Source organism: Agelaius tricolor, unplaced genomic scaffold (genome assembly GCF_023055355.1).
Source record: "Agelaius tricolor isolate 1412-34295 unplaced genomic scaffold, bAgeTri1.0.p SCAF_1, whole genome shotgun sequence".
Lineage (NCBI taxonomy): Eukaryota > Metazoa > Chordata > Aves > Passeriformes > Icteridae > Agelaius > Agelaius tricolor.
The window spans coordinates 12,371,215-12,395,846 of NW_027269261.1; the positions used below are offsets into that span (position 1 = coordinate 12,371,215).

At 41.3% G+C, this 24,632-nt stretch overlaps 2 protein-coding genes across 3 annotated transcripts in view; both read right to left on the reverse strand.

Moving 5' to 3' along the window:
- On the reverse strand, positions 1–19,834 carry GTF2A1L (general transcription factor IIA subunit 1 like). Its single transcript, XM_071448269.1, has 10 exons — positions 19,799–19,834; positions 17,489–17,656; positions 9,777–9,878; positions 9,364–9,487; positions 7,922–7,977; positions 6,832–6,925; positions 5,033–5,628; positions 3,196–3,468; positions 2,314–2,403; positions 1–420 (listed from the first exon to the last, which is right to left on the reverse strand). Exons 1-10 carry the CDS (start codon positions 19,832–19,834, stop codon positions 313–315), a joined length of 1,647 nt encoding a protein of 548 aa, XP_071304370.1. The 3' UTR covers positions 1–312.
- Positions 19,281–24,632, reverse strand: part of STON1 (stonin 1) — a 24,307-nt gene continuing 18,955 nt past the window's right edge. For both annotated transcript variants that reach the window (XM_071423202.1, XM_071423213.1), the window contains exons 3-4: positions 23,903–24,105; positions 19,281–23,524 (exon numbers count right to left, since the gene is read on the reverse strand). In XM_071423202.1, the coding sequence (XP_071279303.1) occupies positions 23,450–23,524; positions 23,903–24,105 (278 nt within the window). In that variant the 3' untranslated portion in view covers positions 19,281–23,449. The remainder of the gene's footprint in view (positions 23,525–23,902; positions 24,106–24,632) is intronic.

Genomic DNA, 24,632 nt, shown 5'->3' on the forward strand with positions numbered 1-24,632 from the left:
CTTCAAACTTTAAAGCTACTCATTCCAATGATGCTTCTTCATTGGAAAAAATGAAATAATCAGAAAAAACAGCAAAGACAGCTGAGTAGATAACAGTACAGTGGTTTAGTTTACAAATTAAACAGATTAACACCACAAATTAACAACACAGATTTTGCATGTTTTTTCATCACAGATTTGTTGGTTTGGTTTTTTTTCAGTTTTTTTGTTGGTTTTTTTTTTAATGGCACAACAATAGAAAGTCCAGCTGTTTTACAGAAGGCTTATAAGGAAATAATGCCACAGCCTTCAAGGACTTACTGGGGTGAAGCCTCACCACTCTGCATCTCCAGTGGCTTTTGCAAAAACATGGTCTTTACCCTCAATGGACATCACTCCATCTTTTAAGTAGAACTTCCATTTGTTCTTAGTTCGATGTATCTGATGAAAAATAATAATCAAAATTAATGAAATCACAAATATAAATTAGACCAGTCATTAAAAAAAACAACAAGATTTAAGCACAACCAGTTTTACACACTTGGTTTTTATTTTAAAATAGTTATGACCCAAAATATTCAATGGAATACTCAATGGAAGCATTATACTTCAATTGTTTATAAAGAACTCCCTGCCCCCCCAAGAGAGAAACCTCCTGAATCTCATCCCATCCTGTCCCACTCTCCTATCCCACAACTTCCCCCTAAAAAGTGTTACCCATGACAGCTCAACTCCAGCAGGACAAGAGAACAGTAACAGGGCAATCCCAAAACACAGCACACCTTGCAAACCAGTGTAGCTTAACTAAAATGCAATATTTTCCTTCCCACATGGCAATGCAACGTTGCAGGCACAGAGGTGTTAGGAACAGGCTAAAAACATCAAAACTTGACTTAAAAGCAAATACTGCTATTTATTTTTTTTAAAGTAAGAAAGAATTTGCATATTCTGTTTCTTTTTAAATGCTTGCAAAGAGATCCATACTGCAGAAAGTTTTGTTTAATACTAAAAGAAGGAATTTTAAATATCCCTAGAAAATTCCTTGAATTCTCAGTATCAGTTTTCAATTCCAGAAAGAAAAGAAACAGGACAGCAATTTTATCAACAACATTGTTTTAAAGGTAACAAGGAAACTTAGGACATAACTGGTTTTATCTACTTTCTACTGGGCCTACACGTTTCATTAAATCTGTATTGCAAAGGGGAAAGTTACCAACATCTTCCCCCAGTTTCTGTAACTCTCAATTTCTAATAACATCTGATATTAAATTTCCTGTAAGGCATGCCCAGTGCTGACCTTCCTAGTAGTTTCTGTCAGATCTTTAGGCAATTTTTCAGCTTATTTCAGACAAAACTTGCTCTAGATAACAGTATGCACTACCTATGGCAACTGTAATGTCTGAGTTCTGAGGCTGCAACACTTGGTGTACCTTTCACTACAATACAGACACCAATAGCTTCATTTCAGAGGCATTTTCTACACATATCCCTGTAACTTCCCAAAATAACTGGTCTCAAGAAAGGTCAATCTGTCACAGTTTTATGAAGACAATTTTCTTACCACCTCTCCATTTCCTAAACCACAGACAACCATTAAGACAGGCATAGTTAGACACACAAAAAGTTCTCTCTAGGCACTTTTGAAAGAATATTAAAAAAAAAGCCAAGGCATGCTCTTAAACAAACTACAGACACATTTTTCCATATTTCCTTTAAAATATGCCCTTTTTTCCTCTTTTAAATTACTGACATGCAAGCATCCAAAACCATACAATAGCTAAAAGGATTTAATTTGATCTTCAGGAGCTCAAAGTAAAGTTGAATTTTAAACATTAAAATGAAGGTGGACAATAAGGCACTTAACAGCTACTTTGTTTCTCAGACACAAAATTCTGTTAGGAAAATCTCTCAGTGAGCACTATAACGACAGAAAAAAAAAGGAAAAGAACGTACATACACCTCTCTTTCTGTTATCCTTTATAAAAGCCTTAATTCACAGCTGAATATGCCTACATACATCCACAGAGATGTATGATCAACAGAGATGTTGATCTTACTTAAAAGTTAAGGAAATAAACAAGCTTTTGCATCTTTACAAATCATAATTTTGCCAGACTTCTTGTTCCCTTTTCCTTTAATAGCCCATTACGATTATCCTCTTTTCAGAAAACAGTAGGAAAGTCTTCAGACTATTGTCAGCTAAACACATCATTTAAGCACTCCATTACAGCATTAGAGTTTCTTCAGAAGGCACTGACAGGAGAGCAGAGATGGATTTGCTGCAGGTATTGTTTAGGATGATTAAAGAACAAAGATAAAAGTGTATTACTGTACCTTTTCATACTGACAAACGATCACATTGTCGGTGTCAAACAAGTCTGCAATGTCCTGCTCACTGACATCATCACCAGAGTTTAAGGGGTCCTAGAGATTAAAATTCTGTTTTATACACCCTTTCAGAATAGCACTGAATATACTTGGAATTAAACATTCCCAGAACAATAAAGTTACCATTGCAAAAATGAAGACCTGTGAAATCCACATTGCACCAACCTCATTTACAAGTACCTTTTACATGTTTGCATAAAACACCCTGAATAAAAACACAGGTCAAAAAAGCAAAACTGCTAAGTGATAAAGCAGTGACTGAAATACTGATCAAGTTGTATTTATGTGAAGTCCAAATGCTACAAGTTGATGCTCTTGTGAACAAACCCATAGGATACAAAATTGCATATCTTTAAGAAAAAGGAAAACCTAGGGCATTAACAGGGCATTAAAAGAAACACAGGGCATTAAACAGAGAACAAAGTTCTTGTATCACATTTTTCTCTAATCCCCTGTGGTCCTTCAGAAGGAAAGGAAACCTAGATTTGTATCCTGATCTTATTTAAATCTAATTCTTTAAATAATATCTTAAGTCAAAAGCTCCATTCCACTGAGGCCAGGGTTTTACAAGAAAACTTTAATTCTGATAGCTAAGTATTTTAATTCATCCAATAACCAAATGACTTTCCAACAGTTCTTTCATTTGTCCATACTCCTCATAATGAGCTTTCAAGTAATTTCTCTGCAGTACCTCCTATCTCCAGAGGTTTGTAACTTCACTGTGCATGCCCTGCACCAAACTAACCAGGAACTGTTCTAGGTCCAACAATTCAACAGTTGAGAGATCTAATATTGTTATGTGCTTCTAAAGGCTTAAAAGTAAATTACCTCCTCAACTATGTCTATCTGGAGGTCTTCATTGTCCCCATCACTGCCGCTGGACTCTATGTCTGAAGAACTGTCACATTCTTCATCATAGTCTTCCTCATCATCCAGAACTCTTAGATCCTCTGAATCAATAAAGCCAATGAATTCATTCTCTTCTTTATCTTTGGTATGTGGTATTTGTTCCTTAGAAGAAACATCCCCGGTGCCATCGAGCTGGCTTATGCCTTCAATGTCACTGCAGAGATCTTTCTCCAGCGGTGAATCGGATTCTGCCTGCTCCGCGGGTTCCGTGGGACAGCAGTGAGAGAGACCAGGGACAGCTTGTGAACCAACACCCCCGTGCTCAGCACAGCCTGAGGTTTGTGTTTAATGTATCAACAAGCAAGGGGCACTAGTATGGGAGTTGCAGGTCCCCCGTGCTCAGCACACAGCCTGAGGTTTGTGTTTAATGTATCAACAAGCGAGGGGCACTAGTATGGGAGTTGCAGGTCCTACTGCTTGTCAAGCCTGAGTACATTTGTAAACATGGCGTTGCATCTAACTTAAACGGGACCCAGGTCAAATATTCCTCAGCAATACAGAAAAAAAAAATTTCTTACCCTTTTCTCTAAACACCTTTGTACTCAAACAACTCTAAAACAAAGGCAATCAAGTGGACACTTAGAATTTCTATTGCAAAAAATAATCCTCCCATAAAAACAAAAAAGGAAGCTACTCCTCCACCCCCAAAAATAGAATTTTTCATTTTTGAAATAAAAGTCAAGAGGAACTGATCCCTCTCCCTCAACTCATTCAAAATGCTTTGTTTAAATAAGATATAAAAAGCTGGTAGAGACAGTAAATATTTCAGTAACTCAAGTTGCTGTTCATAAAAGTGACAGAATTCCTAAACAGAGCATTCACAGGAGCATAAAAGGGCTTTAAGGTTTCAGCCATCTTCAGTTTCTCATTAAATCTTTATTGTAGCACTTAATTCCCATCCACATACACTCCCTAGTTCAGGAAAGGAACACTTTGTTTTGACCTCCCATTCTCACTACAGACAGCCTTCATCATGCTGCCATCAGAGTTCAGACGAGCAACATTACACTTTCTATTTACAGACATTTGGCATTGCTGGCATTAAATTTGCATTTAATAAATTTGTCTCAATCACATATGAGCACTACAACTCAAAGTCACCAAGCCAGCCTGAACTTCAAACATCTGCAAATCATTTCTGGCACTAAAATTAGATGAGGTCAGGAAAGAGGCTTGTTAATTAAAATCACTCAAGTTTCCCACACAGCTCTAGCTGAGTTCTAGTTTATCCAGGACTTTTTCCCCAAGGAAATATATTTTCTTCAAGGAGATTTTCACTTATCAAATTTGACTTTTCATCCTGAATGCATTCTCAATACATCTTTAATACTCTTCACACATTATAAGATAAAATTAATCCCAGCTGATCCTGCAAAAGCACTTTGCCCACAATTGACCAGTATCCATATGCAGATCATGCCAGAATGATATGGAAGTTCTCAAGGAGTCTTTCATGTCTGCTTAGTCACAAAAAAACCCCAAAAGTAATCAGTAAGTCTAATACATTCTATCTATCCATTACATTTTTCCGTATTTTTAAATTGATATTCTCATCAATCACAGTAGTTTTGACAAATTCTTAATGTAAAAACAAGCAGTCAGCTACTGCTATTCTAAACAAGCTTAAGATTGAACCATAAAATCAAAATAACTTTTGTTCTTCTCATTTAGAGGTGCTAGTTGTCACTTAGAAATGTGTTCAAACAACCCCCTCCAACAGATGTATTTTCATTAGCTGAGAAACAAAAGGCCTTACCTTGTCAGAGGGAGCCATGCTGCCCTGATCCTTTAGAAATGCATTTTCATCCAAACTTTCCCCTGCAATAATCAGGTCAATGATATCATCAGACACCTGCTGCTGCAGCAGCTCCGGATGCTCCATGTCCAGCTGCCCCTCCACATCCAGCAGGACACTGCTTGAGCTGCTTGCCAAGGATTCATCAATAAAAAGTCCTTCAGAGCATTCTGGAGTAAACACAGCTGTGTGAAGGTTGTCATGCTGGAATTTTTCTGTGGATTCACTGCACTGATTCAACACTGCATTAATTTCATATTCCTGCAGACTCACAGAAGGCTGCTGGACCAAGGTAGCAGAGTTCTCCAGGTGTTGTTTTTCCACATAGCTCGGTTTAAACAGCACAGCCTGCTGGAGAGCAGCCTCCTGGGGCTGCAGTGTTTCACCAGCTGCATGGGCAGCAGATGCATTCAGCTGTGTGACACTGGCAAGGCTGGCCTGCAGAACTGAAGCTTGCCCAAGGGGATGAAACATCTGCTGCACAGGGTAGTGGAGAATGCTTCCATCTCCTGAGGCCTGTGTGACCACAACAGGCACATTCACCTTGTAAAGCTGCCCTGCAGAGAGAAGAGTTTAAAACTGCTTCAGCAGGTGAAACTACAGGCTCATCCAGGCCACTGACCTGTCACCACTAAAAACAAGAGCAAACACCAGGACACACTATGAGAAAAAGGACATCTGCAAAGCAAAACTTTCCTCAAGCACAATTCCAGCCCTTGAAAATCAGGCATTCAGAAACTTTCTAAATTGTGGCTTCCAGACAGTCCATCATGTTTAACACCTCTTTTTGGGTCTGGCCTACACAGTACCCTGTGACAGTCAGTTCAATAATTTAACTACATACTGGATTTTAAATAAATAAATAAATACCCTGGGTTTTCATTTTTCTCCATGTCATTCCAGAAACTAAGGAATACAAAATGAAACAGTAAACTATTCCATAGCTACAGGGCAAGTACATGCCTTTAAGGACATTTAGGTATTTTTTCTGCCTAAAAAACCTTTAAGTTTTTTAGAGAGAATACCTAATACCTAAAACTAATTTTAGTTTTAAAAAAAACCAAACAACCCCTAATTTATGTATCTTTTCTGAAGAAAACCAGTCCAAATACTGAATGCTTAAAGTTTTTACTATCAGTGTTAGAATTGAGATGCCAGAGCCAAGTTCCAAATTTGCCTTTTCTTCTCCCCATACACACATGCTCACACAGACAGAATCACTGGTACCAGTCTACAGGTCTCATGACATCAGGAATTATACCTGAAACAGATAACTAGAGATGTCAGTTTTCATCAAAGAACAGCTGTTTGAGAGAAGAGTCAATGACTGAACTAAGCCTTCCACTGATCACACCAAAGCAGTACAAGCAGTACAGGCAGCGTTATCACCAAAAGAATGGGATCAAAAAGGTTAACAGATAGTTGGCTTTTATTTGAATAAGAAATCAATTTTGTCTCTGAAGCACCACAGTGCTTTTAGCTTTTTGAAAGCACAGAAGATTGCCCCAGAGAGACAGGGAGAAGGAGCTACCTTCGTCTGGGCTAACAAAGGAAAGCACTTGTTAAGAGCTGTAAAACTGACACACCAACTAATCATTGCAGTTGGTTCCCCCACACAGCCACTACAAAAACAAAGTACAAAGAGAAGGGTAACTGCCTCTACCCTACACTTCTCATCTGTTTCATCTACTGTCCCTCAGACTGCCTTGCCACATCCCCAGGGCACTGCAAGGTTTGATTTATCCCCCTGTTACCCTTACCTGGTGCTGGCTGCAGCATCACTCCAGCTGGCATCTGCAAAGGGTAAGCAACACACGAAGGGAGAGCAAGAGTCACACCCACTCGTGGGGGCCCCTGCAACACAAGAGCTGGGCTTAGGCAGGACAGGGCATGGAGTGCCACACCTGGAGTATCCATGGGAAACAGGAGTGAGGGCCCCTCTGTGGTCATCTTCGCTGGAAAGCTGCATCAAGCTTCTGAGGTTTAAACAGATGAAGAGTATTCTGCACTGACAGAGTAACAGCTTGCCCCAGGTGTTTCCTGCTTTCCAGCTATCACACTCCCTCTTTTTGTTAAGGCAACTTTTTCCATAATCCCTGCAAGTACCCACCATCCAGAAAGGTGTTTTTCTACTCAAAGTCACTTATACCTAAGTTTATGCATTACTCCACACAGCACAGGTTTCTTGCCTAGGCCTATGAAGTCACTTCATAGTCTCTTTTCTTCCTGGGAAGCAAAGAGCTGGATATACACCTCCCATTAAATCTAGCTCTTCTGAGGAAATCCAACTTTTCAATCAGGAAACGCACATATTGCACAAACATCTTCCCAATATTATATTTCAACTTGACAAGCTACTTAGCTTGAGGCTCAGGAGGCACTCAGTAAGTTCATCAAGCTCTGGCAATCAGTGGCTGCTCCCCAAAGAAATTTTGCTATGCCCAGAGTTCCAAACTTGTCAACTATAAAAACACTCATTTTCCTTCTGGATGATTTCTACACCTCACAGATAATGCTGCTCCCAGCTTCCCTAGTGGTAGTATTTCCCAGCCATGCACTATTTTAACAACCAGTAATAAATTTTTTTCTTTTAAAAGTATATGTAGCTGTGCCATTTCCACTACACTTTCATCCTGTGGGCTAAATACAGGCAGCTGTATCTTTCCAACATTTCTGGCTTCACTTCTTGCAGAACCAGTTGGTACAGCCCATCCTTTTTCAGTGCTCCAACAGAAGCAGCAGTGTTACAACTCTCCCTCCTGAAGTCTATTAATAATTGGAAAACAATTTTAAAAAGTTAGGAGTCCAACATAATCAAAACTGAAGTAAAACATCACTACAGCTACATACCAGTTTTGCTGCTGTGAAATGCTGAAAACCTCTGCCAGCTTGGATGACATAAGAAGCTGTAAAAAAATAAAAAAGCCACTTTACAAAAAACATTAATTTCTTGGATACAGTTATCATTCAATAATTTACAGCAAACATGGGTGAAACGAAAGCAATCTAACTTCAGTTCATCCTCATTAGTGAGCACAAGTATTGCCTTGTCAACTTGAGGAAAACATGCAAGTAGTTTTTTCACAGCAGAGCAAAACCAATGATGCTAAAAGTAGGAAGAGTAGGATAAGATTTTCAACAGCACCCAATACTGAATTCCATGGAAGAAAAAAGGGCAAAGGGAAAACTTTCCTGGGCTTTTAGAAGCAAGCAATTTAGATAGCCTTAACTAATTTGAAAATCTCTAGCCATGGGGCAATTCAAATCCCCTTTTTAGAAATAAATAGATTTACTCACACTGCTTGGCCATATTATTGCCCTTTAAAAACTTAAGAGTAAGAAGGAAAGGCTCATTAAATATAAAAGCTCCAATAGCCTGCAAACACAAAAGTATACTCCCTTTAGTCACATGGAACTAATAAAACACCTGCCTCCAAAAATGGTTTGTTCAACTAGGAAGACTGTAAAGAAAAACAACCAAACAAACACAAGAAAGGAAGGGGAAAAAAAAAGGAAAAAAAAGTGAAGAACCCCACTGATAAAGAATACCTGCCCAAGCTTGAAATACACTACAACACGGATTTTCATTAAATCATCTCATATGGGGTTTGTCCTTCATGGGCAAAGGTGCTAACAGCCTCTCACTTTGGGATAAGTCTCAGCTGAGTACTACACTCTGCCACAACAATACCACAGTGGTCAGCTGGACTCTATTAAGAAGAATAGGTCCTGATGTCAGAGACTGTGTGAAAGTCAAGTACTCCTCTGCAACAGGAATGCTGCTTTTAGAAAAACTAACTGAAAGATAAACTAAAAAGCCTTCCTCTCTTCTGTTTGAGCAAGGGATTACATTTCAACAAATTGAGAAGGAGATTAAGCCCCAACCTGACAGCAGAACTGCATGGCACAAACGAGCCATAAAAACTCTGCACATCAGGACACACATTAACAGGGGAAGCAGGAGCTTAACCCTGCAAGTAAATTTGCAACTGAAGTGCTACAAGCCCTTCAGACTTGGAGGACTGCAGACAAGGAGGCTAAAACTCTGCTTGTTTTGCCACTGGAAATGAGCAGCTGATGAAAAGCATGTAGAGAGAATCCTATTCATTTATTAAAGTTTAATTCATCATTTACTGGTCAAATTCTGCTTTCAAATAATTACTGTTCCACATCAAGCTAGATATATGCATAAGATATATACACAAACCAAGGGTATTTCAAGGCTTCCAAAAATATCCCTAAATCAATGAGATATTCTTAAATTGCATGTACTGTGTCCAACAACATCTGACCTGCTGAAGTCTGCAAAAGGCTGTGAGAGCTGTGTGGCAGCTGCAGACTGAACCGTGGAGAACAGTGGCTGTGTTTGAAGAAGCCTTCTGTTGCTCTAGACTGTGTCACCTTCGTTTCCCAAAGCTGCAGCAAGATTATTAAGGTCAACAAGCATCAGCTTTAAAAACAAACTGCATCAAAAAAGATAATCAGGTATTCCCAGCTTTTCCAAGAGCAAATTGACTGATTGTATCTAACAAATAGGGCAGCAAAAACTAACCAATTTCAACTCCCAGCAGCCCCCCAGGACACTTGTAACTCTTAAGCCAGGGCAAAGTTTGCATGTTTTGGAGGGCAAAGAAATGGACAGGTCCATCATCTCAAAAGAAAAACATAAACACAACTGCTATTAATGCAAGGGGAGCCAACAAACCTGCTTCAAGTCTTTCAGAACCTGCTCCTCTACACCCTCCTCTGCAAAGAGCTCCCGCACACCTTCAATCACATCTTCAATGATGGACTTGTATAGCTCAGGCTGCATTAGGAAAAAATAAATATTTTCAACTTAAGATGAGCATTGAGTCATTTGAAAAGATAGCACAAAGTCTAATCTCACGTCATAAACTGCTGTTACAAACTGAACAGCGTGAACAGATCAGTTTCATAAACTGAATGACAAATGCAAAGGTCTGCAAGTCCACTCATTCTTTTAAATCTAACACTCTAAAAAAAGCACTGGATTTGAGCCTCAAATTATTGTTTAGGCTACCAATAATTTTATAAATGCTTAAGAAAATCCTAGAAACATTCAAAAACCATTGCTGTGCTGTATTTTCAAACATGCCTGTCTAACCCCATTGTGTCATACTGGAATCATTGCTCCTAATCTAAGGGTCAACCAATAATACAAGCTATTAAAAATGAACCCTGCCAATTCCATCAGAAGCAGAATGTGAGGAACCCACAAAAAGCAATTGAGATTTTTTTGGTGTTTTCTTTGTGGAAACAGTCTGATGCTGCATAGTAACCTAACTGTGGAAATCTGAACACTACTTTTATCAATACAGATCATTCATCTTACATTACAATAGGAGTCCAACAGAACATTTTATTCCTTCTTCCGCCCATGATGTCAGTGATTAAATCACAATCCTCCAGTCATTCCTGGACAGCAGATACACACGAGCTTCAAGATTTCTACACTCCAATGCAAATGTAAGATAATGAGCCTTTATCAATTTAAAGCTTATTAATCTTGACTCTCATTAGCCAGAATAGCCTACACAAGGTGAAAAATGAAGCCGAGGTATTTTAAGAAATCTTACAAGATTCTGGATTAGTAATTTTTTTTTTAAATATCAAATTAATATTTTACTTATCCAAAGTTGTTCTGAAGTGCAGATGGCAAGCAATTTCTTTTCAAAGAAAAGAAGATATTAAGAACTAACATGTTACACTTTCTGGAAAAAAGCAACCAACATAACTACTTTAAAAACATACTCATGTGTGATTTCTTATCAGGGGTTATCAACCTCCAAAGAGTTCCCCAGCACTTTTTCAGGATACTAGAAAGATGAAGAGGGGAAAAAAAAATTTCCTTTTGTACCTCTACACTAAAAGCTGCTGATCACCCCATATGTCAAATGCTCTGCCTTCACTGCTAATCCAGAAGAGAATCTAAATGTAAATCTTTCAACGGGCCTATTCCTCTCCCCAGGATTGCCAAGCTACAGTGAGTACAAATATTTATTGTGCTATATAAAAACTGCACACAGCAACTGAAAAATTCAAACACCACATGCTTGCAAATTAAAGAAAAATGGCTACAGCGCAGACGCTATTGTACTCCAGCTTAATATTCCTTTACACTCCTTCGCCAGAACCAGGTCATCCAGAGTGGGAACTGTCCAACTCCGGTTTTACTCGTGTGCAGTGGGGTGGCAGGAGGAGCTCATGCAGATCCATTCCAGCAAAGCCACCACGGCTCCCTCCCCGAGGGGTTCCCGTCCCTGCGGGAGCCCCAGGAAGAGAGAGAGGCGGCAGCGGCCAGACCCCGTCACGGCACAAAGGCCTCCGCACCGCCGGCCTGCCCAGCGTCCCTCCCACCCCGCAGCTACCCAGGGCCAACCCTTGCCACAACGCTTTTGCCCACAAACGGACATTTTCAACAGAAGAGAAATGTAAAAGTTTGTGGTTTTGTTCTTTTTTTTTTAAAAAAAAAGGCTTTCGACGTCGTCCTTGGGCTTCCCGCGCCAGCAAACGGGCAGCGGCTCCTAGCCAGGCTGGGAGGCGACTTCTTCATCCCCAGGGTCCTGCAAGGAGGAGCGGCCAGACCCCGCTAGCCTAGCCTAGCCTAGCCTAGCCTAGCCTAGCCTAGCCTTACTAAGCCTAGCCTACCCTAGCCTAACTGAGCCTAGCCTAGGCACTCACCACGGGGCTACCGTGAGCCATGGCAGCACCAGCCGCCGCCGTAGCCCCCGCCCGCCTTTAAGGCGCCGTTGCCAGGAGGACGCGGCCGGCCCCGCCCGGGCCCTGCCCCGCCGGCCCTCAGGGCTCCTGTGTCCAGCACACCCCAAACCCCGCTGGCTCTCAGGGCTCCTGTGTCCCCCACACACCCCAAACCCCGCCGGCCCTCAGGGCTCCTGTTCCCCGCACACACCCCAAACCCCGCCGGCCCTCAGGGCTCCTATTTCCCCACACACCCCAAACCCCGCCGGCCCTCAGGGCTCCTATTTCCCCACACACCCCAAACCCCGCCACCTCTGGGGCACATCGTGTTAAAGCCAGACCCTAAAACTCAGGGCGAGCCGCCACTGTGCGGTCTGGGCTCCAAGGTGCAGCCTGGAGCATCACCCTGTGAGCACAGGATTTATTATTCCCACTGGGGTGGGAATGCACCTAGGAGAGCTGGCTGCAAACGCGTGTCGTTTTTGCTCTAATAAACCCTGAAGTCGTGATTACCTCCTAAACGGGGAGAGCTGAAGCTAAGCGTTGCAGTTAAGCAGCAGCAATCTGGTACAACTACTCAATTATTGCTTACATTTGCAGCAATCTGTTCATATGTTAATGCAGAGATCTACTAATTTAGCAGTTACTAATCTGGAAAAATGTTCATTAATCTCATATGTGCAGGAGAATATATACTTAGGTCTTTATGCACCTTTGGTCGGTGTTGCCCTGAGGCTTCTGAGAACCTAGAAATATAATCTATTTTTCGTTTCATTTTCCTTTGTTTTTCATTTTTTAGGTAGCTATGTCATTGCACTGCTGTTTGGCTTGTGAAAAGGAGACTCACCCATTAAGCTTTAATTTTTAAGGCTTACACATCCTGAAAAATGAAAATATTTTAATGAAAATACTGTCAGACCCTTAATTAAATAGCCAGACTAACACCTACAAAATAGAAGAAGCAACACCCTTAATAAGCTGTGTTTTCACAAGTGAGACAAATGCAATTTGCTGTTGAAGTAATTTTTCTCTGCAAGAAAATATGTTTAATGACACTGCTTAAGTCTTGAATTAAACAGCAGTTGCATATTCAGCTGTTCTGTATGCCCTCCATCATTGTGAGGAAAAGGCAAGCCATGTTGCTTTGCTTACAGAATAACTTAAATAATAAACCATATTTTTTCCTAAAGCACAGTGCTCATTTGAAACTGCCTGGGCCAGTGCATACCAGAAGTGTCCTTATTCTTCTCCTGACTTTTTTCCTGTCATGTTAGCAGAGATAGCAGGAAGGAGCTGCAGCCTTGAGGCTCTTGCTGGGCCCTGAAGGTCGCAGATGGGGATCCTGCAGCTGGCTGCCACCTCTTCATCAGGCAGCCAGACCTGGCCCAGAGCCATCACCGTGCCAGCACGCTGTTCAGGGCTTCCAGAAAGGTGCAAGTGCAGGGAGAGCATTCAGAAATGAGCTCTCTGCTTTCTATCCCCCTATGTTTATCTCAGGGTTTACACAGTGCCTTAGAATCAGAGCAGTTTATACACCTAACTTCCAAAAGAAGGAGAGCTGGGGAGTTTGGTACCAAAGGACTGCTCAGCTCTCTCAGATGGTGGTCAGGTGGCTTTGCCTATGTCCACAGGAAAATTTGCAGACCAAAGCAGATTATCCTTACTTGAGGTGGACAGCATGTGTCTGTATTTGCATTCCCACAAGGCACTGTGGGCATCCCCCATCTGTTCTAAATGATACCGTCTGGATTGTGAATAACAAAGGGCCTGTCACTAGGTCATGTCAGCTCTCTTCAAGCTGGGACAGCAGATAAACCTACTTATAGTACACAGATATCACTGGGGATAAAGTAGGAATGGGAATACAGCTTTCCCAGCTGCACAGGGAGGATGCAGAGGGCACTTCCTGCTAACCAAGACACTTCTGTTTTCATCTGTGGCCTAGCAACACACCTTATATAATTTCTTTTACAAATTCCTAGGGAAGGTATCTTTTCATCCAAGCACTCTCAGCTGAACACCATGAGAAAGCCTGGTATGCACAGAAAAATTCAGTCATTTCTGAACAAGGGGAAAAATATAAAAATATCTGTGACTAGCATTACTCATACTGACTGGCTAGCTTTGATGTGTTGAGCTTAACCTACTATCCATGTCCTGCCAACAGTGTTGTCATTTTCATGCTTATGGAAGTTTTTAACATTTAATCCCACTTTTAAGAGAAGAAACTGAGGCACAGACCCACCAAAAATCTTGCCCAAGCTCACAGATGGCACCCAGGAACAGCATCAGGGTTTCATTAGTCTTGGTTCAGCTTCCAGTCCAGCTCTCCCCATTGCAGTCTCTTTAAGGGCTCACCAGAGTTTTAGAAAAGAAAATATTAACATGCTGTTCAAACCCTCCTGATTTTTCTGGGGTTTTGTCTGCCTTTGGAATAGTGCTGCTTAAGGGCACCTCAAACATTCGTTTACTAGACAGATTTTAATTTGTAATTATTTATACTCCTTTTGGTACATGATGTCTAGAGAAGATTTATTTTTGGATGATAAGCCTTTATTAATCATTTAAAAAAAAAGTAACCATTTTCAAATGTCTTCCCTCTAAGAAACAGAGAACCCTCAGCACACTCAGATGCTTGGTCATGAATGCCCTCTCCTGTTTAAATCCAGCATTGCTGCTGGAGAGGAATTGTGCAGCCACACAGCTGCAGGGCTGCACAATTCTTTCTCAGGGCATATTATACAAGCACCATCTTGCCTTTTCTTTCCAAGTAAAGGCAATCATTCTTAGGAGGAACTGGTTGCAGAATCCAGGCAGTCCTCATGGAGATAACATGACATGAGCAGAGGTGTAATTTCATTTTAAAGATATCCTCTAATGTGTTGCCTTTGTTTTCAGCTGTTGACTCATAGATATATGGCACTCCAGCCTCATAATCAATTTTATTAACAGCATGATTTTGTTACAAGCTCCATCATTTCCCTCAGAGTTCTGAGACAGATAATACTGGGACTTGTGATTTCTTCCTTTTTCATTTATCATGTGTGACTCCTGTTTCTTCAAGAGCCTCTCTTTTTCTTTTACCTGATTTAAACCACTTTATCAGAGCTATAGAAAGACCTCTCCCTTAATTCAATGTAATGACAAATTTTCAGGACATTGGGTGGTTTATGAAGGGCTCTGACCTGTACAAACTGCTATATAAAAATGGCAGTCTGATGGATTGAATATACTGAAAGGTACTGTATATCTCAGCTCCTCAATAAGCCCAAAGATTTGTGTAGTATCAGTACACCTAATTAAGGATGAAACAAGCCTTTCCTCTCCTAAATACTCACCCTGATACATATGCCTTATGTGGACAGAAAGCCTCAAAGGGAAAGAGCAGCCACCTGGGGTGGGGAGGGGTCATTTCACTGTGCTTTTTCTTGTCAGACTCCTGCTGATGTCAGGCTCAGTGCCCAGCCCCTGTTCCCTCACCTCCTTTGCTATCTGCTTTCTTGCCCTGGGTAGGATGTACAGATGTGTATTTTTTCCCAGTGACACCCCAACCTCCTGACCTGCATCCTAAGAAAAGCCACAGTCCAGTTCCCTCCTCTTTTGTTCATTGTCTTTGCCTTCATGGCTCTTTAAGTCCTTTGCCATCTGGTTTTACCCTTTTTGATCAGTGGATGAAATCTCACCCCTTCCTCACCTGTCTGTAATTGCCACTCATCTGCTCCTTGCTCCCTGGCTCCAGTGGGGAGGGATGAGCTTCTAGGGGGTGCAGAACCACACAGAGGCAGGGTGCAATGGGAGAATAAATGCCAGAAACATCATTTCTCCTTATTTGAATTGGCTGATGGAAGTTCATTGCTGAGCAGATGATTGCAGAAGTCCAGCAGTTTTAGTGTGAAGTTAAATAAGAGCAGAGCAGCGTGTTTTGGTCAAGGCCAGTTTGCTCTGCCTAAGTTTGGATTTGGTAATTTCAAGAGGAATAAAGCTGAGTGACTGCATCAGGCCTTTGCAGCAGCAGTGGAATTTGCAGCACCAAGCAACCACTAAAATCACCCAGCAAGTGACTTTGAGAGACAGGCTGAAGCACAGCTAAGCAGTCAGGCTGTCCTTCTTACTGCCTCATTAATACCAATTTAACTCTGCTAAAGAATAACTCAGATGTATGGAGAGCAACCTTCACTGTCACACTGGCTGTGGGAAGCATTTATATGAGGACCCCAGTATTTGCTAAAGGTCATATTCCTGAGCTTCCTTTTCTGAGAAAACAAGGAGGGGCTCCTGCTGTCCTAATACACAACTGTACACACCTTTCCATTTTTGGTTTTTTTTCTTTTCACCCCCAGCTCCACTTTTGAGTAGACCTACCCGGAGCGGATTTTTTGCACTCTCATTTTGACATTACAATCACATAATTAGCATCAAAGATATTCAGTAATGGATTTACATGGGCTAAAAAAGCCTTTTCCTGTTTCTGTTCAGGCAGTGGTTGGTTCCCTCCATTTCAGATGGAGTCTCATCTAAATCCTGGTGTCATTACTTCCATTTAGACAGTGCCATCTGCTCCATGCTGCAGATGACACATGATGGTCCCTTCCCAGATGGCAGTCCAAGAAGGTTACAGTGGTAGCTCACCTCTGGATATCACCAGGCTAATGTCTAAATTCTTGCTTTAAATCCTCCCTTCTTCACAGCTGGGTTTTGTTTGATATTTTCATTGCATTCCTTACAGCATTGAACCTTGTCATTTTCATGGCATGAGCAAGACTGTCCTGAGGACAGATCAGCACTGCTGAGAGTGGTGCTGGTATGAAACAGGGATGCTCCAGGCCCTGCAAGTTCTGCTTGGTGCACAGTGGCAGGATTTAGGATGTACTGTATCAAAGCAGGGCCCCTCTTGGAGTTCTGGATACTGAGAATTTTAAACTTTCTGTACAGACAGGCTCTGACTCCCAGGAGAGCACTGCATTTGACCTGAGGCTGTGGAGCAAGCTTCCAAAATCGATTGATAGCACTGGGATTACAGGTGTGCAGTTGGTTAGAAATGTGTAATATCACAGGGTGGAAAACATAGGGTTTGAGGTTTTAGAATATAGTAATAAATATGAAGCAAGATGGAGGTTTTAGGGCAGAGACAGGTTGTTCTTCTTTACCTTCTTCTTCCTCCTTCTTCATGGGTTTGGCTGGTATTTTGTAATTGGACAGAAAAATTCGCAGCGTGGAGTTCGAGGGATTAGTTATTGGGCTACAAGTGAAAATAATTTAGGTGCCATCTCTTAATTGGATAGTTTAGCCTTAAAAGACCTTGTAACAAGAGATAGTTAGCCATTTTGTGCCTTGCTAATGAAAGACTGCAGAACTCACTGCTGTGAGACTGTAACACTGATAAGAAATAATAAACACCTGAGTCTGAACACGAACTATCGTCTCAAATGCCTTCAGTCCCGACCTCGAGAGAGATAGAAAAAGGAAGCCAAAAACCCGCAGGCCCCCTGCCTGGCCTGTCCCTGCCCTGCTCGGGTGGGGAACCTTCCCTGTGCCCCCCATCAGTCTCACAGCCACCTGCTGTGCCTGCAGTGGCTCTGCCCCTGCTCTCCAGCTGCTTCTCCAGCTGCTTCAGCTCCTCCTCCCCACCCCAGGAGACCATTCACTTCCTTTCCCCACCCTGCCACCCGCAGCCATCCCCAACTTTGTTCTCAATACCTTCCCTTGGAAGCGCTTCTCTGCATGTGCTTTTCTGTTTTCGTCCCTTTCCTTGGTAAACTTTTCAGCTTGACTTGGAGAGGCATCAGTTCTCCTCAGAGACAGCTCTGTGCAAACACGCTCTGCTTGCTGCCCTCTCCTGCCCGCTCCCGGCTCGCTCCCTGATTCCTCTCTCTTACCCCCACTGCTGGTCACTCCTCACGCATCTCTTCGACTCCCAGTGCTTCCCTACTTCCGACCTTTTCCCCTTGGGCTTTTATTGCTGGGAATGGAAGTGAAAGTTATTCTCAATTAAACCAAAAAGGCCATCACAGTGCAAAGTAATACTGGTTTGTACCCACTCACAGCCAGAAATACCTCATCACACTGGGATTTGGGATGGCAAAGCAGAACGTTGAGCCAATGCTTTTCTTTTCTTTTTATTAGTGAGGCTTCAGCAGGGAGCATAAGCACCACTTACAACATGTTATGCTTGTTATTGTAAAAAAATTACTGGTTGTTTTTGCTAAGGAAAGAATAGTCCTATAAAATAGCACATACAAGGCATTGCAAATACTAGGAAGCTGTCCCAAAATAAATGTTTTCATGTTTTTACTTATATTCCAGCAATTTCCCATCTCATTTTTTTCGTGTCCCTGAATCACGTTGTTCGCTGATACTTTTAAACATTGCACAATGTTTAAGCTCTTTAAGGGAACCATACTTTTGCTAGATACCTGCTTTCCATTTGCAGGTGCTCACTGAAGGATAGCACAGCACTGAAGTGAAAATGGATGTTAACTCAATTTCCCTGTGGTTCCCAGAATAGCTGATTGCTTTGCTACAGACACCGCAGCACAGGACAAGTGGCATGGTTATTTTATTCTTTAAGCCCATTCTTTGAATGCTGCTTCATAAACCTCATGCCTCATTCCCATATTTCCCCACAGAGGTCTCACTGTTTCCCTAGTAACAGAACAGACTTTGAAATTTGTGAAAGTCTTAAACAGTTGTCACTACATTATATTCAAATATCCCAGAGAGACCAGAGGGAGCACTCAACAGGAAAAACCACGGCATTCTTTGGGTTAGTACTGCTAGGAAATAAGGCAGAAAAGGGTCTGCCATAAATCATTGTGAGAACCCCCCAGAGTGCTGCATCCAGCTCTGGGAGCCCCAGCACAAGACGGACATGGAGCTGCTGGAGCAAGTTCAGAATGTGGCCATGGAGATGCTCAGAGGGCTGGAGCAGCTCTCTTGCAAGGACAGGCTGGGAGAGCTGGGGCTGTTCCCCCTGGAGGAGAAAAAGGATCCAGGGAGACCTTACAGCACCTAAAAGGGGCTACAAAAAGCTGTGACAAGAGCAGTTAGTGCTAGGACAAGGAAGAATCTTTTAAATTGAAAGAGGGCAGGTTTGGATTAGATGTAAGGAAGAAGTTCTTTACTGGGAGGGTGGTGAGGCACTGGCACAGGTTGCCCAGAGAAGCTGTGGATGCCCCACCCCTGGAAGAGTTCATGGTTGGCTGGGACGTTGCACAACCTGGTGTAGGGAAAAGTGTCCCTATGCATGGCAGGGAAATTGGAACTGGATGATCTGCAATGTTCCTTCCACCCCAAACTGTTCTATGATAAATGTAATCTAGTGCATCCCTGAGCTTTCTGCTACCAGCTTTATCTGAGTGATATTCCCCACTCACAGACTAGAACTGTTCTTTCTTATGAGCTGCAATACCTGATGATCAAGATCAACCAGTTAATTACAGTAATTGCAAAACTAGCTTGATACATTTCTAGTAAGGGGACAAGAAACTGCTAGTTTGAAATACAACTTTATTTTTTTAATCAATATGCAATCTACAAAATGTTATTACAAGATTATCAGCATGATCTCTTTGCACTTATACTGACAAAAGACCCAAATAAAATTATAGTTTCCATTAGGAGTAACAGCACTGCTTCAGAATTATCAAAATTATTGCTAAGAACTACTAACTGCAGCAGTTAGTTACTGTGTTAAGTAACAAAAAGACAAATAAATGCAAAATAGGAGTATAGACACCAATACCGCAGCAAAGAAGTCTGCCAGGTAAAATAAACACAACCAAAAGTAACATGTGAAAACATGTGTTCAGATGTAAAATGCTTTTGGACAATTAATACAGAATCTGGAGGAAAACAAAGCCAGGAGCATAAGAATGGCAGTGGCTTGGTATCAAGCTCAATGGAGTGCATCATCATCCTCATTTCTTGAGAGTTTCTACCCAGGAGCAACAGAACCATTGTTCCCCATCTCTGCAGAGCTTCAGCTGTGGCATCCAGTACTTTTCTTACCCTTTGTGCTCTCTTCTGGTTGGAATAAGCAGACATTGCAGGTTTCTTACTTACTGACATAAAAAATCATCTACAGACCATTACCACTATTTCTTTCTTCTTTTTTTTTTTTACCTCTCTTTTATTCTTAGAGACTTTGATGATCTCATTTTATCAGTTAAAAGACTTCCAATGACTTCAATGGGTGTTTGAATCCAAAATTACATCAAGTACCATTTACCTGGAGTAATACAATTAGTATGGGAAAGATGAATGCAAAGATAAAGTTTGTCGGTTTCAGCAAATACGACACTTTGTAAGGCAAACACACTATAAAAATAGTTGTTCTCATTGATTTCTGTTTTAAATACAAAATCTCCCAAACCCTGCTGGTCCTTTGTGAAGGAAACACAGATAACATCTAAACACTGCCCTGAAGTAAATGTTAGTGAAATGTCAGCATCTAAACTGACCCAGGCAGTTGGAAGCATTTCAGTGGCGGCAGGCACGCGCTGCGGGAAGCAGAGATCAGACACGTGTGAAACCTGGCTCCTCACATGATGCCAATACCTCATGGGTTATTTAAAGCTCCAGTCCTTCTGCTAGCTGGACACTGCTTATGCATCACAACAGCTTATAGCAACTCTTCCTCGTCTCCATTGCCCTTCCCAAAATTACAATTAGACTACTTGTAGCTGAGATTTCTAAAGAATTCAGAGCCCATATGTTTGATCAGTATCAGCTGCTGATACTACCAGTAGTAAGGCTAATTTTAAGAAAACTGCAGCTAACATTCATGGGAAATGTTAGCAATGAGTCTTAAAGTTAAGAATATTTGGTCAGTAAGTTATGCTCAAGACAATACAGAAGAAAGGAGAAGCCTGGTTATTTCTGGTTTGGCATGTTGCAATATAATAGGAAGTTAGAATTTGATGTCAGGGGAAAAAAGTCAGACAACCCAAATTTTCTTTCATTAAACTGCAGCCTATTTTTAAATATTCTGACATCAAGGCATATGAACATCAGTGTGAGACTGAACAGGGCAATTATTCAATCTCAGGCTGCACTAATTGTCAAGTTTAAACTGAAAGCCATGTATTAAACAGAGTAACTTTGTTTCAGTGTAGCAGTATTTCTGTGGAGTTAATTCCCTGTTATCCTGATCCAATTCTGATTAAAGTTAATCACAAGTCTTACAAGCCTCAAATGAAAATCCAGGGGTTTGCAACACAGATAAAGCTGTAGCTTGACCTTTTTTTGCTATTGAGTTCAGTAAGTCTGAATGATCATTTACACCTTAATACAATTCTTTAGAAGGAACGGCGACTTATAAGGTGGTCATTCATTATTGAAGCCACTCACTGCAAACAGTAGCTTGTATCTTGAAGGGTCAACACTACACAGGCTCCTTAAACACATCCTGAGACACAGCAGACACCTGAGAGCACAGCAGCAGCCACAGCTTCTGCAGGATCTGTAACACCACCAGGTACCCAATGCCCAGGAGGGGAGTGCTGTGAATAGAGATCCTAAGATGAAAGAGAGATGGAATGGAGATATTCAGGTTCCTCCTTCTTAAAAACAGAAAGATAGGGGCCAGCTGGGTGAGACAGGTTCTGGAGAGCAACCACTGTTAACAGGTTTACTGAATTAGCTGTTTAATGCCAATGAAAACAAGTCAGCCCCAGACAAAGGTAACTGCAGGTAATTGCAATGCATATTTTGCTTCCTCTACCTCACTGAGCAAAGAGGTTAATAAATATTGTAGCTGTAGTACAACCATGGACTTCAGCAAACTGCAGAGCTTGCCATGTCACCAAGTATAAACACTTTGCCCTGGTGGCAACACTGTGCCCCTTAGTTCAGCTGAGCAGAATACAAACCAAAATTAAATATTAATAAAACACACCAAACATGACTTGAAGGTGCTAATGGCTTCTCAAGTCAAAACACAAACAGAGGAGGCAACAGCTGAGACATATTTGGATCACTACTATAGTCCAACGCTTGCTTAGATTTATAACAATATAATCTGCTAATAAAAAGGGATATATAGAGAAGCCCAAATACCATAATAGTCTATTTGGGGTTTTGGCAATGCAATACCCATAAAAAACCTGCCCTCAGGACTTACTGTAGAACCTATTACCCATTTCATTCTCAGATTCTGGATGGGGGGAAAAGTTTATTGTGATGAACTAGGTTCATATTATGGTCTTCTGTTTCTTCAGACTGGTAATTTTCTCTGTGTATATCCCACATATTTCTACTTTTGGGGAATACCATTTATCTGTATTTTTACACAGTGTTCATATAAACAGTTACAAGCTATACAAAATATAAAGTGAGGCAGTGCATTCCTATATTTTTGTTCTCCACTAATTTTAGTTTGAAGTAAGGCTAATTTTAAGAAAACTGCAGCCCAAAAAAAAAAAAAGGGTATCATGAGCATTTTTAAAGTTTCAGACATGGAATTACAGCCTGCAGAAAATGGCAAAGGGGATAATGGTTGAAGGGAAGTATTAAAACCTTTCCCTAAAGGCCAATTGTTTGTGGAAAACACAATTAACACATTGACATTAGTGATTAGTAGCTCAGGCTGCCTGATGAAGCATCTCAGCTTCATGTCTCTTGTGACAGTCCATTCCTGCATTACTTCCCCATGGAAAATGCCTTCAGAGCCAGGAGCATGAAAACATCTCACTTTCCATGCATGTCTTAAAAGTTACTCAAAGCTACAGCTCCTGCAGTTTCCATACCAACATCTGGAACTTGCATCCTAAAGGAGACACAGAGCAAACAGCAGCAACCAGTCTTTTCTCCAGCTTGTGGGGGAAAGCCTCCTCTGGTGTGAATTCTCCAAGCCTCATCAGATGAAATGGCCCTGGACTGATTTACACTCACTGAGAATCCACCCCTTATCTCACTTGCTGCAGCAGTGAAAAGGAACTGTCTAATGCTGGCACAGAAACTTCAATCTCATCTGCCATATGGGGTTTTTTGCCCAAGAGATTACTTTGAGTGAACCTAAAAAGTGCTGAGGAGAGAACAGTTGCAGCCACAGAAGAATAAAGAGTATTATTGCAGAGGACCCTTTTTCTCAATGAAATCACCCAATTTCCAACTCATTCTAATATTAAGGCTCTTGTTGAGAATATTATTTGGACTTGTTCTACACACATACATCAAGGGGAGCCAAAACATGAGGGACTTTAGTTTTCAAACAGCACTAAAAAATGTAATTGGTCCTTCTGGACCTTACGCAGGTGTTGATAGATCATGAGCACTCCGGAAGTTTTTATTACCAAATATTAAATGTCCAAGTGACATGAACCTTTTGAGTAGTGCCATTGGGTCTCAGTAGGGAGTATGAGATCATTCCCCAGTCACACAACAGGAAAACAATACCTTAGAATCAGTCAGTGAAGTGCTCACATCCTGCTGCTCTGACAAGGAGACCTCACTCATACCAGGACTCCCATGACAGGAAGTTTACTTGAATGCAGGCCAGTCCAATGAGCACTGATTTGCAGACTCAAACCCATAAGCACTAAAAAAAAGTTCAATGACCGTGTTTACCCTAAACTAGGTCACTGCCCTTCTTCTAACAATAGAATTTCCTATGGAAATTGATTCCTACTAATATCCTGTGACAGTGCCTCCTGTCCTCTTTCATTGCATTAGGCAGTTGCCAGCCTTATCTGGGTCTTCTCCATCAAGCCTAATCCACTTCTTTTCAATTTCAACCTGCAGGTAGAAAACAAAAAACAGCAGGTAGAGTTAGCAAATAATTGGACACGGAAAGTGTGAACTGCAGCAACAGCATGAAAAAAAGCTTTGACACAAAATCAAAATATTTCCAGACCCAACAGATTTCAAAACCACTACTCCCAAAAATAGCTTAAATGAGGAGAAAAAAAAAGCTGCATTCACAGTTCTATTTTTCAGTCTCATCTTTGATCAGACAAGGAATTATTATTTAATGATTCTTTTGCTCAAAGTCATTATCAAAAGTACACGCAAGATATGTTTTGAATAGAAAGCATATTTGCTTTTCAAATACTGTTTGGGGGAGCAGGGAGGGAGAAGAGGAGGAAAACATGGAAAGCATAGCTCTGAGAATACCTGGCAACTGTAAAAAGCTTTCTGAACCACGTGTTTCTGGGGCTGCAGATCGCTCTCTATGCCCAGGGACTTGACTTCTGTTCCTGAGGCACAGGTGTCATGGACAACAAACTGGACAGTAGCAAATGGGTACCAGTCAGATGGTATCTCCTGGTCTGATCCCAGTTCCAGTTTGTAAGACAGGCTGTGTGGATGATCCAAACCTTGGGAAAGAAAAAGAAAACCACCACACCATTAGTGAATTATCTTTTCTTTGTTTAGGTTCATCTCCTAGCAAGAGAGCACAGTTTTACCTTTTATAAACACAGAGCTGTTGTTTGATACAAGGTTATTCTATCTATAATCTTTTGCTATTTGGGCATAAGGTGGCCCCTTGTTCATTTTCTGTCTGCTTCAGCACACTTGTCACAGTCATTGCAATTTTACAAATTAATTTGCACAAGATTTACCAGATCCTTTCAGCTTCTCATTGAGAGTATATTACAAATGTAGGGTTTTGTTGCTAAATTCAAACTATTTGATGGAATCTCAGCTTTCCCTTAAAAATGCATTTCTTACTCTGACAGAAAAATAAAAACTGGAAGGTCCCAGTGTAGTCAAGGCAGAGATGCTGCCCTATGTCCAATAATCCCCTTTCCAGAGCTCTGTGCTGTAGAAATTTTACTGCAGTGCTTATTTCAAGTACTACAGCTATCTAGTGTACCATCATTTATTACACTATGTCCACAGC

What these genes read in the sequence shown, in the direction of transcription:
- GTF2A1L (XM_071448269.1), bottom strand. Translation starts at nt 19,834, where the DNA reads ATGTCTGCTTATTCCAACCAGAAGAGAGCACAAAGG. An exon ending in AGAAGCGCTTCCAAGGGAAG is followed by an intron (nt 9,879 to 17,488) that starts GTATTGAGAACA and finishes TTCCTAATGCAG; the next exon opens with CCTGAGCTATACAAGTCCAT. An exon ending in GCATGGCTCCCTCTGACAAG is followed by an intron (nt 3,469 to 5,032) that starts GTAAGGCCTTTT and finishes CCCGCGGAGCAG; the next exon opens with GCAGAATCCGATTCACCGCT.